We start from the raw sequence: 15,714 nt of genomic DNA, 5'->3' as shown, positions 1-15,714 counted from the left end.
TACTGTATCCATTCTCCTCAGATTAGACGATGCAGAGGGGAATAATAAAAAATGAAGGAACGAATCCTCAATGTCCCGGCCATGTTAATCCGTTCGTCTCAGTTCACCATTTTCTCAAACCATTTCATCTCGCCCTCAGAGGACAATAATCCAAAACAGGGAAAAAATAAAGAAATAATCATGCACTTTCCTCTTTGTTCTGCCTGGTTGTTACGTAAGTAAATGAGTAATTAAGTACTGTAAGTATTGTGTGCTTCATTGGGAACCAAAAGCAGGGAGTATAACTACAAATAGATCCAGGAGATGGCCTTGACAGTGCTGGCCTGCTAGATCCAGGGTTGGATGGCCTTGACAGTGCTGGCCTGCTGGCCTGTCTCGTCATGTTTTTGGGGGGGCGTGGTTTGTCAGAGCCCTCTGGACAGGCACGAAGCTGTGGTCAGGAGGAAGGAGTCCGTGGTAGAGCCAACATGGCGGCCAGGAGAGGAGCCAAAATGGCCCCCGTGTGTGCAGTTGCACTTCAGCGTCTGAATCCTCCATTGGAGCCCTCGAACCGTAGGTCAGATTCTTATATGGAAGGTGCTGCAAAAAGAAACAAAAAAACAAGGACACAAAAGGCAGAATAGCAGATCATCAGACAGCAACCTTTAAAAATTACATTACAAAAACACACTCAGTGCACAAGCATGCAGGCACGCAGGCACGCACACAGACACAGACACAGACACACACACAGACACACACATGCACACACACACACACACACACACACACACACACACACACACACACACACACACACACACACACACACACACACACACACACACACACACACTTCAGCCACCTCCAGTCATCTCTCCACGGTTAATGAGTCAGCTGTTAATATTTCCATTATTATTATGTTATGCAATAAAGTCACCAGTCCAAAACATATATTTTCACGACAACAAACAAGAGGGAGGCGGCGCGCTTGGTGACTATGGTGACAGTTAAAGAGGAAACTTGGGGACGGCCCAGCCAGCACACTTGTGGCTCCGAAATCTGATGACATCCATCTGATGACATCATCAGCACCCCCCAAACCAAATATGAATACTTGAAAGTGAAAGCCCATTGGGAAACTCCAACTCCCATTGTCATTGTGACACAGCACTCCACAGCACACAACACTGCACACTGCACACAACGAAAGTGCATTTATGCCTCACCCGTGCAAGGGGGCAGCCCTCAGTGGCGCCCCATGGGGAGCAGTGCGGTGGAACGGTACCATGCTCAGGGTACCTCAGTCATGGAGGAGGATGGGGGAGAGCACTGGTTGATTACTCCCCCCACCAACCTGGCGGGTCGGGAGTCGAACCGGCAACCTCTGGGATGCAAGTCTGACACCCTAACCGCTCACCCATGACTTCGTCTCTCTGCTATGAGCCTCTGACTCATATGTTGCCCTGAGCTTTTCCCAACAAAGTGTCACAGTAAATTTTGCAGTGTTGATTCTATATTAATTTATAGAGTAGAACCAACTACATGATTGTGAAATTTGACTCCCTAAGTGTTGAATTAGCACTGCCCTATGTACATACTTTACCTTATCTCAGAGCACAGAGCACATTACATTGCACTTAGCTGACGTTTTCATTTTGTTCAGAGCGACTTACAGTCATTATTTTTCAGGGTATTGGTTACAGTCCCTGGAGCAATGTGGGGTTAGGTACCTTGCTCAAGGGCTCCTCGGCCAGGGATGGAGATGAAGGGAGAGGTCAGGTGGGATTCGAACCTACAATCCCCAGATTGAAAGACCAACTCTCTAACCACTAGGCCACGGCTGCCCCGTATTAATACTTCGTCTCTCTTCCGGAAGGTTTTGAAAAGTTTCCCAGAGGCCATATGCCGGAGCGTTAGGATGAGAGATGAGCCTGGTGAAATGTGTGCAGGAGGATAATCAGGAGGAGAGCCAGATGGCGCTTGATAGCGGCTCCCTCCGCGTAATGAATGTGGGATTTATTTGGAAATGGAGTGGAAAAGCTGCCCCATAAAACGGGGGAACTCACACACTGCACTCCAACTCTGCACTTCACTGACAAAACATTTGAGCACATTACGCACCTGTGCCTCTTGATATTACACCAAATATATATATATTTTTTAAAAAGGTCTCGTGGTTCAATTAAATATTAAACATTAAACGCAGTTGGGTAGGGGATGGTTCTTCTTGGGCAAAACTTCAGTGGAAATTACAGAAGAGAAGGGGGGGGGGGCAGAGGGAGAAAATGAAATGAAATACGCAGAGAGGAAATTGAATGGAAACAATGCCTCCCACAAATCATGACTTTTTGGGTACAGTGGGGGGTGATGTCACCCCTTCCAGTCTGCCAGTGACCGTTCACTTTAGTGGGCCATTAGCAACAATGGATGTGCCTCCACCAAAGCAGAAAGTTTGGCTTCATAACCATAGCGTCATGACTCAACCCCCAACCACACCCACACCCACCACCACTACCCACCCTTACAATTGGTTCCTGTTTTATGGGAGGGCGACAGGTTCATTCTCTGAAACGTTCAGCGTTCTGCACTTCTATTCAAACAAAATAGATAGACAGATAGATAGATAGATAGATAGATAGATAGATAGATAGATAGATAGATAGATAGATAGATAGATGGTATACAATTGAGGTGAAGAAGATTGATAGAAAAGAGAGACAGAGAGAGAGAGAAAGAAGAAAGAGAGAAGGGAAGAAAGAAGAGAGAGAGAGAGAGAAGGGCAGAAAGAAGAGAGAGAGAGAAGGGCAGAAAGAAGAGAGAGAGAGAAGGGCAGAAAGACAGAGTGAGCAATAGAGTAACAGTAAGGAATAGAGGGAGGAATAGAATAAGATGGAAAGAGAGAGAGAGAGAGAGTGAGAGAGAGAGAGATCTGTTCTTTTCCGCTGTATTCCGCTGTCCGTATGTGCTTCGGAATCTGCCTCGTCTAAAGATTCCGTGGTGCCATGGCAGCAGAGCAGCAGAGTGATGTCACAATGCCTCACTCGAGCTCATTTCCTGTCTGAGAGGTGGGCGGGCGGGCGGCACAGCTGTGCTGTGGCAGCAGCTTGTAAACGCGGAGCGCTGGAATGTCTCGCCCATAAAACCTAGCGGCTGCGCCCCCTCACCCAAATGAGCTCAGCAACTCTGCCCTGCAAGATGGCACATCCAGCTCAAACACCAGCCACAGCAGGTACATGCGTCCAGACAGAGGATAGAACGAACAAAATGCTCACATGGTAGTATTGGGGTTAGTCTGACTGGTTTTTATTTGATCTGACGGGTTTTGATTTTTGATATATTGAAAGATCAGGAAGCGCCCTCAAATACCTAATAGGCTGCACTGGGTGTTTAACTTTGTTGATGAATAAACTCAAACTTGAAAATACTGTAAATGAATTTAAAAACTTCTTATCAGCGATTCTCCCCCTTGCTTATGAGTTCGCTGCTTCGTCTATTCACTTCACACAACTGCAATCACGTTTGCACTTCCTTCAGATGGATACTATTATTTGATCCACTTGTTCCCGGCAGATATCCCCGTCTTTATTTCACATTTCCAGTAACTATATAGTACCTGTACATTAGGAGAACGAGGAGACAAAAGGCTATTGCTTATTTTGTTGTAATAATAAAGATTTGATTTCCAAGTCGAGGTGACAAGACACGTTTATCTTGTGGTGTTGAAAGTGAAAGTGGACACCCATAAGCCGGCTAGAGATCACGTTGTTTCCTCTTGATCGGCAACAACATTTTTTCTGATTGTGTCCTTTGACATCAAGTAAAATGTGCACCATCAGATTTCAACTCGTATACATTTGTGTAGCTTTGTAAACTAAAACGAGGTGGCGTGGACTTTGAGAATGCTAATGCATATATCCCAGTGCAGTGAATGAGTGATAAAATCCACATATTTGCTCTTTTGGCGTTCGGCTCTCTCCGTTTTGAAGCCCTTTTCCAATGTTCACATAAGCGATTTATTTGCCTGTCCAAACATCTCAATTAGCTTGTGATTTATTTGCAGTCCCATTCGTTGTTTTCACTGCATGCCAGCGTGATATTTTACAATCAGCTAGCCAGTAGCCAGCTTTCAGCGAGCTGCTGCTGCTTAGCTCTAGTTAGCAAACGAAGGGGATGAATGGGTCTCTCATTCGTTCCACTCATACACCATAGAAATCTAGACGCCCCTAGCGGCCACAAATTCCACAACAACAAAGGGCGCGGCGCCTCCAGGCAAAACTGCAAGTGCTGTTTCGGAGCAGAACCACCAGATGGTGATGGAAATATTCCCATTTTCGCCATAACTGGTCAGTCAAGAAAAACCCTGAGTTCCAAGCCATTTCACGACTATGAAAAAGTTGCATAGTGTTTCTTTAAAGCAAGACAATGCTTAACATGAAAAATTAGACACTTTACCACCTTTATAAACCCCAGCCAACGGTTTTAACTGTATTAAGCCCCAAAATAGTGGCATACCCTTTAAGGCATGCTGAGTGAGGGCAGGTGGAGAGGATCCTGTAATCTATTTATTCTCTCCCGTTGGTGGAGAGGATCCTGTAATCCAGTGATTCTCAACAGGGGTGCCGGGGCACCCTGGGGTGCCGCAGGGCCCCTCAGGGGTGCCGCAGAAACGTGGCTGATAAATAAAATATGTAATATAAAACATATTTGTCTACATTGATACGTTAATGCTAGTCAGTGAAAACTTTCACCTGCCATAAAGTAAATATAGGTCGCCCAAGTCAGCTGCAACTTCGAACGTAGGTCATGTGACGTCTCCAAATGTGTTACTTTTCTAAGTTTGTGTGGTATCGGATGCGCTGCTATGTTACGGCTTGTGGGTTTGGGGTGCCTTGAAATTTTTCATGAATTGAAAGGGTGCCTCGCCTAAAAAAAAGGTTGAGAAACACTGCTGTAATCTATTTATTCTCTCCCGTTGGTGGTTGCTGCTAGCCTCGCCGAATAGCCGAATGTTGACTCCGTCAATCAGTGTGGCAAAAGCCATGAGGAATCCGTCTCCGTTGACGATGGGAGATGGTCTGATCTTACTCTATCATTTAAATTAATTGAAGTTCCAAACTCAAACTAAAACCCATATTGTGCTTTATTAGCATGCCTGTTACGTTATAGCGTCGCAAAAGCATACAAATAACAAAACGAAAGTGTGAATATAGATACCTTAACCAATCAGTAACGGAGCTCGTGGGTGAGTTCTACGTCACCACTCTCAACTGTTTGCTGATTGGCGAAACACTGAGAGAACCGAGCTCGTGGCTTTTGCCAGACGATGTGCGGAGCCAAAATCTTTGGGTGGAGTACAGAGGATGGCGTCCCGTTGGTGGTTGCTGTTGCTCCATGTGAAAGCATCGTTGCTAACCAGTTAGCAGCTTAGTAAGTTTCCAATGGGAGTTGCCTGTAAGTTGCTAACTTAGTTATCCTGCTAACTTAATTAGCAACGATGCTGTGGAGAATCGCACTCCCGATCAAATTGCTACCATCAAACAGTAATTTTCTGTACAGTCCATTACCTATTGTGTAGCCTCCAGGCACGCTGTAATAGTCATTGAAAAGTTAACTACTATAGTACTACACTACTACGACATTACAGCGGGCCTTTGGTAATGAACTACGACTTGGTCATCATCGCCATTCTGGTAACAGCACATTTATAACGCCGTGTCTAAACGGGTTAACTCCGTCTTTTTGCATTTGTAGTGAGGACAGGAGGATCCTGCAGGCTATTTATTCCCTTGCTGTAGATGTTGATGCTCCTGCTGCTGCCCTCACCTCTGGCCCATGTGGGACTGACTTGGTGTCCACCCCAGGGAGGCCGACAGAGGGGGACAAAGGGGTCTGTTGTCTCGGGCACAGGGAGAGAGGGGACCCAGAAATGGGTTTCCATTGCATTACATTTTATTAGGTGGGGGCCCTTTGAAAGGACTTTGTCCCGGGCCCTGGAAAACCTGTCAGCGTCCCTGGTCCACCCTAGCCTCGCGAGCCATCCTACGTACTTCCGCCAAATGATTGGCTCCACCACTGTAGTCTGGTCGTGCTTCTCTGTGGAGTGCCTGGAGCAGTAGAATTTTGATCGCAACGCCCCCCCCCCAGAAAACAGCCAATAATCGAATACGCCCCCCACGTGGGGACGAAAGCGGGAGGACACTCGTGACAATGACAAACACATCTGCGCCAGAGCCATTGGTCTGCGCTATGCTGTTGTTGAGTAACTGCCAGCGATTGGGTCAGAGGTGTCCAATAATTTCAAACCATAACTAAGTGCAAACTTCCTGCTTCCTACAATCGCTTCAGAGCAAACAAATGCCAGACCATAAATACGAAATGAAATGGTAGTATTATGGGATGGTCAGGACCAGGCTAGGTCCACCCACCCATAAGCTGATGTATGGGGGCGATTGACGCAGGCAGGCATGCAGGCAGGCAGGCAGGCAGGCAGACAGGCAGGCAGGCAGGCAGGCAGGCACACAGACAGGCAGGCAGGCAGGCAGGCAGGCAGGCAGGCAGGCAGACAGACAAGCAGGCAGGCAGGCAGGCAGGCAGGCAGGCAGGCAGGCAGGCAGGGCAGGCAGGCAGGGCAGGCAGGCAGGCAGGCAGGCAGGCAGGCAGGCAGGCAGGGCAGGTAGGGCAGGGGCCTCGTTTGTATGCTAATGAGGGGACCTGGTGGCATCCTGGTGGCACTATTCTTCTGCATCAGTGGCAGTGTGATGGGATGGGGGGGGGGGACCTAGCCTCCCACGCATGCACACACACACAGACATGCAGACACACACACACACACACACACACACACACGCACACACACACACACACACACATACACACACAGTAGCTGCTTTTATATTGATATAATATTTATTTATATTTATAAAATCAAATGTATATATATATATATTTATATTTTTATCAATCCCAACTGGACCAAAATATTTCTATCTACCTTTCAAATGTACAAAAAACATCTCTTCTATTGTCTAATCTAATATCCAATCGGTGAAGTTAGTCGCCATTACCTTAAAAACTCGGGAGCCCTTGAGATCATGTTTTCAAAGTCTGCGAAGGAGAGCTTGTTGTCTCCGTCCAGGTCGGACTCCTCGATGGACTTGTCGCACACCAGGGTGACCTCCTCAGGGGTCAGCTCCTCCTTGGTCAGCCTGTTCAGTGTCTTCTCCAGGTCCTCCTTGCAGATGAAGTTGTCCACATTGAAGTCTGGTGGTGAAGGGGCGGTAAAAGCAGAAAAGCATGTGATGAGAGGAATGAATCTCTTTGATATGTCAATGTTATACGTCCAGTTTTCAAGCATTTGTTTTTTGATCATGTTTCTTCGTTCTGTTATTTGAATTTGATTGCAAATGAAGTTGTCCACTGTGAAGTCTGGTGAAGGGAACGTAAAAGGAGAAACCATGTGTTGAAGGAAAGGAATTATATCTTCTCTCTTAACTTACACATTTCTTAATCAGATTCAGGACAGTGAGAGATAGAAGAAATGAGTGGGAGAGAGAGATGGGAAAGGATCGGGAAATTACCTGCAGGTTGGACTCGAACCCTGGTGCCGCACACTAGCCTTCGAAAAGACTGTTATAACAACTATAAGGGGGTTCTTTGCCATGCTTCAAAATTTGTGTTACTACATGAATGAATTGTGCTATACAAATACAGTTATTACTGTATTATAAAGAAATTTGAACTGAGAGGATTGAGAGAGGATTGAGGTTTGTTCAGGATGTGTCAGTGAAAAGAGTTAGTCTGTAAGCAGTGGGACTGGATCTGCAAACTATGTAAAGACAGAGGGAAAAGTCTCACCTCATTCGTTGACTCAGCATCATTTACTCAGCATATGGCCAGCACACTTTTACATCCACACATTATACAGAGAGCCCGTTATGAGCATTAAGCTTTAGAAATCATATGTATAGGCCTATATATATATATATATATATATATATAAAATCGAGTGCACACTCTTGCCAATATGAGTAAGGCAATTCTGCTGTGATTCTCCCCCTCTACATGGCTGCGTGTTAATGACCTCTGTTTTACGAGGGACTACGGACACTGACAGAAATACAACCCCTTTGCTTTATAGTGGCGTCATTAAAAGAGAGATAGCTGTGGCTGTTGCTGCTGCTGCTGCTGCTGCTGCTACTACTGCTGCTAATCCCACCGCTACTGTACCGTAGACCAGTGTTTCTCAACAGGGGTGCTGCGGATCCCCCTCAGGGGTGCCGCGGAAACGTGGTTGATAATTAAATTATGTAATGTAATACATATTTGTCTAAATTGATAAGTTGAATGAATCGAAAGGGTGCCTCGCCTAAAAAAGGTTGAGAAACACTGCCGTAGACTTTGACACCATTAAAGGGCAGATAACACAGCTGCTGCTGCTGCTGCTGCTGCTACTACTGTTACTGCTACCCACTGCGACTGTCACTGCTACTGTGTACCATAGACATTAAAGGGGAGATAGCTGCGGCTGCTGTGACTGCTACTGCTGCTGCTACTACTGCTGCTACTGCTGCTGCTACTACTGTTACTGCTGCTGCTACTGCTGCTGCTGCTGCTGCTGTTACTGCTGCTACTGCTGTTACTGCTGCTGTTACTGCTGCTGCTGCTGCTGCTGTTACTGCTGCTACTGCTGTTACTGCTGCTACTACTGTTACTGCTGCTGCTACTGCTGCTGCTGCTGCTGTTACTGCTGCTGCTGCTGCTGTTACTGCTGCTGCTGCTGTTACTGCTGCTGCTAATGCGGCTGCTGCTACTGATGCTGCTGCTACTGTTACTGCTGCTGCTGTTACTGCTGCTGTTACTGCTACTGCTGCTGCTGCTACTGTTGTTACTGTTGCTGCTGCTGCTACTATTACTACTGCTACTGCTACTGCTGCTGCTGCTACTGTACCATAGACATTACCGCTGACAGCATTTACCAGGCCCGGGACAAAGCCATCTGCTGGTTCCCAGGTAGCAAAGTTTATCTGGCCCACTGTTGGCCCGATTCTTTTTCGCGAGTGCTGTTGGCACAATTCTGGCTTTGTCCGCGGCCCAATAATGGCCCTATTACCGTTTGCCGACAGTTATTTTCAGTGTCGGCTCAGTGTTGGCTCTGTTACTGCATGAGACTGACAGTTATTTTCAGTGTCGGCCGAGTGTTGGCTCAGTTACTGCATGAAGTAGTTATTTTCAGTGTTCTATGAAGTGTTGGCTGAGTCACGGTAACCAGTGTTCCAGCCAAGATGGGGCCGACTGTGCCTGCTACCTGGGTTCCCTATCTATCGCTTCTACTACTGTACCGTAGATTTTGAAGGCGTAAATAGCCTTCAGCTCTCGAGGGGCCATCTCGCTGAGTACGGAGAACATGTCCACAAAGTCGTTGAAGCTGAGATTCCCCAGGCCGTCCTCGGAGAATGACTCCACTATCCGGTTCCGGAACGGGTTCTCCTGTAATCCAAAACAGAGAACGGACAGAGAAAAAAAAGAGATACAGTATGTTGGAGCTATACTATTCTGTTTAAGTAATGCTAAAGTTAATGGTTAATTTGTTTATTGTGTTATGATTAGTTATTTGTATTTTAGTTATGTGGTAACTTTAATAATAAATTATAATTTTAGTCAATTGCTTTGCTTTATAGCTTTAGTCATTTTTCTTTGATTTATTTACCGATATATCATTTGAACACTTGGGGGCGATAGTGGGCACAGGTACACCTGTATATAGGTAGGAAGTAGGTGGTGATCTGTGTAGGCACCTGGGTGATGGGCATATGGTTTTTTACCAGAGCGAGAGATGCCATGTGTTTGCTCAACTGGAATAAAATAAACCACCATCAACTCAAGAACTTTGCCTGGAAATTGGACTTTGTCTTGCCTGCGTACATTACCTGCCCATGGTGCCTGAAGTGTTCCGTTTGATTTAAGTTTAATTTGATTTTGTTTGACAAACGGCCACTACATTAGTAACTAGAATGGGCACTCGGTAGAGCGCAAACCTTCGCCTACGCCACTTATTTTTTTCTGGCCATCTTCAGAGTGTGGGGCATAACATTCTCCAAATTTTGGTGTTAGTTTCATTGAAATGGGACCGGAATATCGTAATATTACATTTTTGGCCCAGTCTTGACCTCTTATTCAATTCAGCATGCACACGTTGTTCTGGCATATAGTGCTTGGCAAATATTTTTTTTTTTTTACCTTTTCGTGACCTTGACCTTGACCATTGACCCAATCACTCCCAAAAAGTAATCGATTGTTCCTTGGGTCATGACCAATTATCCCAGTAAATTTCATAAAAATCGGCTCAATTTACGTTTTTTACCTTTTCGTGAGCTTGACCTTGACCTTTGACCCAATCACTCCCAAAAAGTAATCGATTGTTCCTTGGGTCATGACCAATCATCCCACTAAATGTCATAAAAATCGGCTCAATTTACGGTTTTGACCTTTTCGTGACCTTGACCTTGACCTTTGACCCAATCACTCCCAAAAAGTAATCGAGTGTTCCTTGGGTCATGACCAATCATCCCACAAAATTTCATAAAAATCGGCTCAATTTACGTTTTTGACCTTTTCGTGACCTTGACCTTTGACCTTTGACCCAATCACTCCCAAAAACTAATCGATTGTTCCTTGGGTCATGACCAATCATCCCTCTAAATTTCATAAAAATCGTCTCAGTTCTGTCTGAGTTATACGAAGTACAAACAAACATTTTGACCTTGACCTTTGACCTTTGACCCAATCACTCCCAAAAACTAATCGATTGTTCCTTGGGTCATGACCAATCATCCCACAAAATTTCATAAAAATTGGCTCAGTTTTGACTGAGTTATACGAAGTACAAACAAACAAACAGACAAACAGACATATTCACAAATAAATAAATACACGGCGGGCAAAACATAACCTTCTGGCGAAGGTAAAAAACCTACCCAACTAAGAACTGGCTCAAGGAAAAGTCTGCGCCTATGGATTAAAGAAAACTTTCCTTGGATCTGGATCTCGGACATTATTGGAATATCCGATGGAAAAAGGATTTGTGAGTTCATCTTTCATGGATTGTTTGTTGGCGTGAGGGAGGAAGGCCTTGCCCAGAACAAAGAACAACTCGTGATATGTGCACTGCTGAAGAGTTAAAAGCCGTATAGGAAAACGGTGAAGATGATTACATTGAAAAGTTGTTTGGACTTATAAAAAGTTAAAACTGGCTGCCGTGACTGCTGCGCACTTTGTTTGATTTACGCGCCCGGCCACCTTCATTCATAAAAAGGCATGATAAGAAGCCTGTGCATTCACAACCTGTGTCGGTGAAGAGGACTTGCTTGTTTTATAAGAACACTGCTTACGATAAAATTTGGCACTTTCTGATCGTTACAATTTCCGCATTCAGAACTTTCTTCAAAATTATAAGTTTGTAGCAAAATGTCCGACGCAGAAGCGAAATCCGGATTGGAAAGGCCTGAATCAAAACGGTCGATTAAATTAACACCTAAAGGAATATGCTTTTACATACAGACTTGTCAAGAAAATCGATCAGCAAAAATTAAGCAAGCTAAAAGGTTTATGGATAAAATCCGCGGCCTAATTGAGTCAGGTGGAAAATCAGATGCCGTGAACGCGCAGCTTGCCTTGTTCATTCAGTGCTACGAGGAGGCGCTTAAAGTACACGAGACATTCATGGAATTGCCTCTACCAGAGAATGACCCAACACTTAACAGCAACATCAAAAACTTTGAGGATAAAATCATATCATGTCAAGCATTTACTGAGGAGATAAAGGAGTGGCTGTCTAAAAGTGGCAAACCATACTCGCAGCCAAAAGAGCCTCATGTCACAGACTGTCTTGATGATGGGATAAATCCCGAAGACAGCATTTCAAATGTGTTGAGTGTAAAATCTAGTACTGCAAAATCACGCGCAACAGGCGCATCAACCTCTTCATCCAAGGCGCGCGCAAAGGCGGAATCCGAGAGAATGGCTCTTTTGAAACGCTCTGAGCTGCTGAAAAAGAAACATGAAATTGAAGTGCAAGAGGAAAGGTTACGACGAGAAACAGAAAAATTACGCAGGGAAAAGGAACAATTGGAGCTGGAAACAGACTTGGCAGCAAATACAGCAAAGCTTGAGGTATTAGAAAGTAAAACGTCTCAGTGTGGTTCAAAACGATCAGATGGAATGAACTCTTATTTGAAAAAGAGTAAAGCCCAAAACTCCACCGGACTAAATCCCCAAGCCAGCGACTTTGTTCCTCATGCAAATATTCTTGCCTTCCCTGCTGCACCAGTAGTCAGACCAAAGCAAAGACCTGCTGCGCAAATGAATGTAATGCCGCCACAAGTAAGACGCACTGCTCTCCTCGGACATCAAACAGGAAACAATTTAAATCCCCAAACTCAAACTGGAAATAACAAAATTGATGTGGTGAACATTATGCAAAAACAAAATGAAATCACGGCATTGTTAGTTCAGCAGAGTGTATCATCAACTCTGCCTGCACGAAATCTCCCTGTCTTTGATGGAGATCCTCTCCAATATCAGTCATTTATTAGGGCCTTTGAAAATGGAGTGGAAATGAAGACGGACAATGCGATAGACTGTTTGCACTTCCTTGAACAGTACACCAGTGGGCATCCAAGGGACCTTGTGCAGAGTTGCCAACATCTTCCCCCAGATCAAGGCTATCAAAGAGCCAAAAGTCTTCTTGCACAGCACTTTGGAGATGAACACAAAATTGCATCTGCTTACATGGAGAAAATAATGAACTGGACTCCAGTAAAACGTGAAGATGTGAAAGGATTGCAAGCACTGTCTTTATTTCTCAGAGGATGTTCGAACATGATGGAACAAGTGATGTACTTGAGTGAATTGGACATACCGTCTAACATGCGGAGCATTATCCTGAAACTTCCTTACAATTTAAGAGAGAAATGGAGGAATGTTGCATGTGATCTGTTGGAAAAAAGAGGATATAGAGCCATGTTTAATGATCTTGTGAATTTTATTGAGAAGCAAGTCAAAATAGCATTAGATCCAGTTTTTGGAAATATTCAAGATCCTTACCCCTCTTCTCACACCAAAGCATCCAGCCGCAGTCAGCTTAGTGAGAGAAAGGAAAGCAGTTTTGCCACAAATGTAACTCCTGTCAGCCAAGACTCTATGGCGCAGCTTTCAGGACATGCAATGAATAACACCAACTCCTTTCGCAGCTGCCTTTTTTGCCTGCAGAACAACCACACATTGAATCAGTGCTCAGAGTTTAAAGCCAAAGAACACAGTGACAAAATAAACTTCATCAAGAACAAGGGCATTTGTTTCGGTTGCCTCAGAATAGGCCATATAAGCAAAAACTGTCGGAGACGTTTGAATTGCCATGTATGTCACAAGAAACACCCCGGAGTCCTTCACATAGAAAAACAGAATACAGGTACATCTGTCAACCCTTCAACCAATTCAAATGTGCCCTCTCAGACATGTAGCCATATCGGGGCCGGAGTAGAACACTCCACCTTTTCCATTGTTGCTGTGAAAGTCAGAAGCAAACTGACCAACAAGACCACAGAGACATATGCGTTCCTTGATCCTGGCAGTTCTGGAACGTTCTGCACAGAAAACATGGCAAGAAAGCTGAAGCTGCGAGGTGAGAAGACAAACATTCTTCTAAAAACTATGGGCCAACAGAAAGTTGTCGATGCTCACATACTGTCAGGGCTGGAGGTGTCTGGCATGGATGCTGAAGATTTTATAGAGCTTCCTGATGTTTTAACTCAAAAGTGTATGCCCGTGTCTACACTTAACATTCCCAGACAAGCTGACATTGCTCCATGGCCTTATCTTAAAGATGTAAAACTTCATGACATTCATGCAGATGTTGAACTGTTGATAGGAACTGATGCATCTAAAATCTTGGAGCCTTGGCAGGTGATAAACAGCCAGAATGACGGCCCGTACGCCACCCGAACTCGGGTTGGTTGGTTAGTCTATAATGGTGGCAGCTGCAGAAGCAAACGTGGCTATTCTTCTGTAGCAGCAAATTACATCTCTGTTGAACACCTGCAAGGAATTCCTGTAAAACAGCATCACCATGACCTCACCGAAAGAGCATCAGAGGAGCAGATTGAAATGTCAAGAGTAGACCTCAAGCTGCAGAATGAGCTACTGCCCAAATTGGAAAGAATTGCAGTCATCAAAGAGGCAACTGATGTCGATCAGGGGAGCTGGATGGAGGGACCTGAATTTCTCTACAAGTCCAAGGAGGAGTGGCCTGTATTGGATGATGGCCTTCAGTTGATTCCTGCTGCTGACCCGGAGATCAAAAGAGACCAGACTCAACAGAGGAAAGCTCCTAGAACAAGACTTGCCTTACTCCTAGACTCGCCTGCTGAGAGGGTGTTGCCAGATGAAGCTCCATTCACTCAGAGACAGAAGTGGACAGAAAGAAGAAACCTTGTACCTGGAGACATTGTTCTCGTGGCACATGCTACAGCACCGAGAGGAGGCTGGATGATGGGGAGAGTCCTGGAAGTGAGAGCACATGCGCGCTCCGTGCACTTCAAAATGAAGACCGGTGTCCTGGAGAGGCCTGTGACGAAGCTGTGCCTGCTGCTGGAGGCTGGAGTGGACTGACTTGGTCATCTCTCTCTCTCTCTCTCTCTCTCTCTCTCTCTCTCTCTCTCTCTCTCTCTCTCTCTCTCTCTCTCTCTCTCTCTCTCTCTCTCTCTCTCATTAACATCTCTTTTCTTTGTAGGTGCAGCAAGAAGACACTTGTGCTTGATGTAGTTAGTTAGTGCTTAGTGTATAGCTCCTCTTTTCATAATTCAGTAATTGTGATAATGCCCAATTAGGGGCCGGAATGTTGGAGCTATACTATTCTTTTTAAGTAATGTTAAAGTTAATGGTTAATTTGTTTATTGTTTTTATGATTAATTATTAGTATTTGGTAATGTGGTAATTTTAATAATAAATGATAATTCTACTTACTTGTTTAGTTATTTGCTTTGCTTTATAGCTTTAGTCATTTTTCTTTGATTTATTTACCGATATATCATTTGAACACTTGGGGGCGATAGTGGGCACAGGTACACCTGTATATAGGTAGGAAGTAGGTGGTGATCTGTGTAGGCACCTGGGTGATGGGCATATGGTTTTTTACCAGAGCGAGAGATGCCATGTGTTTGCTCAACTGGAATAAAATAAACCACCATCAACTCAAGAACTTTGCCTGGAAATTGGACTTTGTCTTGCCTGCGTACATTACCTGCCCATGGTGCCTGAAGTGTTCCGTTTGATTTAAGTTTAATTTGATTTTGTTTGACAAACGGCCACTACACAGTACATGAGTGAACATGAAACTTCCAAAAAACCCCAAAGAGTTCTGTTAGCTAATCTGGAAAAGTAGGAGACAAATGGGTAAGCGGTTAGGGCATCAGACTTGGAGCCCAAAGGTTGCCAGTTTGTCTCCCAACCCATCAGGTTGGTGGGGGTCGGGGAGTGATTAACCAGTGCTGTCCCCCATTCTCCTCCTTCATGAGGTATCCTGAGCCTGGTACCGTCCCGCCACACACGTCCAGCAGTGACCACTGTGCTGTTGAGTGCTGTGTCAAATATAGCAAGTGAAAGGGACAGTGAAAATATCTATTCACACACACACACACACACACACACACACACACGCACACGCACGCACACACACAC

The 15,714-nt window shown here is 44.9% G+C and overlaps 1 protein-coding gene across 1 annotated transcript in view; it reads right to left on the bottom strand.

Annotated features, from left to right (window-relative positions):
- Positions 1 to 557: 557 nt before the first annotated feature.
- The window catches only part of cib2 (calcium and integrin binding family member 2), a 42,046-nt gene continuing 26,889 nt past the window's right edge, over positions 558 to 15,714 (bottom strand). The window contains exons 6-8 of the mRNA XM_063197906.1: positions 9,321 to 9,468; positions 7,047 to 7,242; positions 558 to 579 (exon numbers count right to left, since the gene is read on the bottom strand). Of these exons, the coding sequence (XP_063053976.1) occupies positions 558 to 579; positions 7,047 to 7,242; positions 9,321 to 9,468 (366 nt within the window). The remainder of the gene's footprint in view (positions 580 to 7,046; positions 7,243 to 9,320; positions 9,469 to 15,714) is intronic.

This window comes from Engraulis encrasicolus, chromosome 4, assembly GCF_034702125.1.
Source record: "Engraulis encrasicolus isolate BLACKSEA-1 chromosome 4, IST_EnEncr_1.0, whole genome shotgun sequence".
In the NCBI taxonomy this organism is placed as follows: domain Eukaryota; kingdom Metazoa; phylum Chordata; class Actinopteri; order Clupeiformes; family Engraulidae; genus Engraulis; species Engraulis encrasicolus.
The sequence above is the reverse complement of the archived record's forward strand: the minus strand, read 5'-3'. Positions and strand labels throughout refer to the sequence as shown.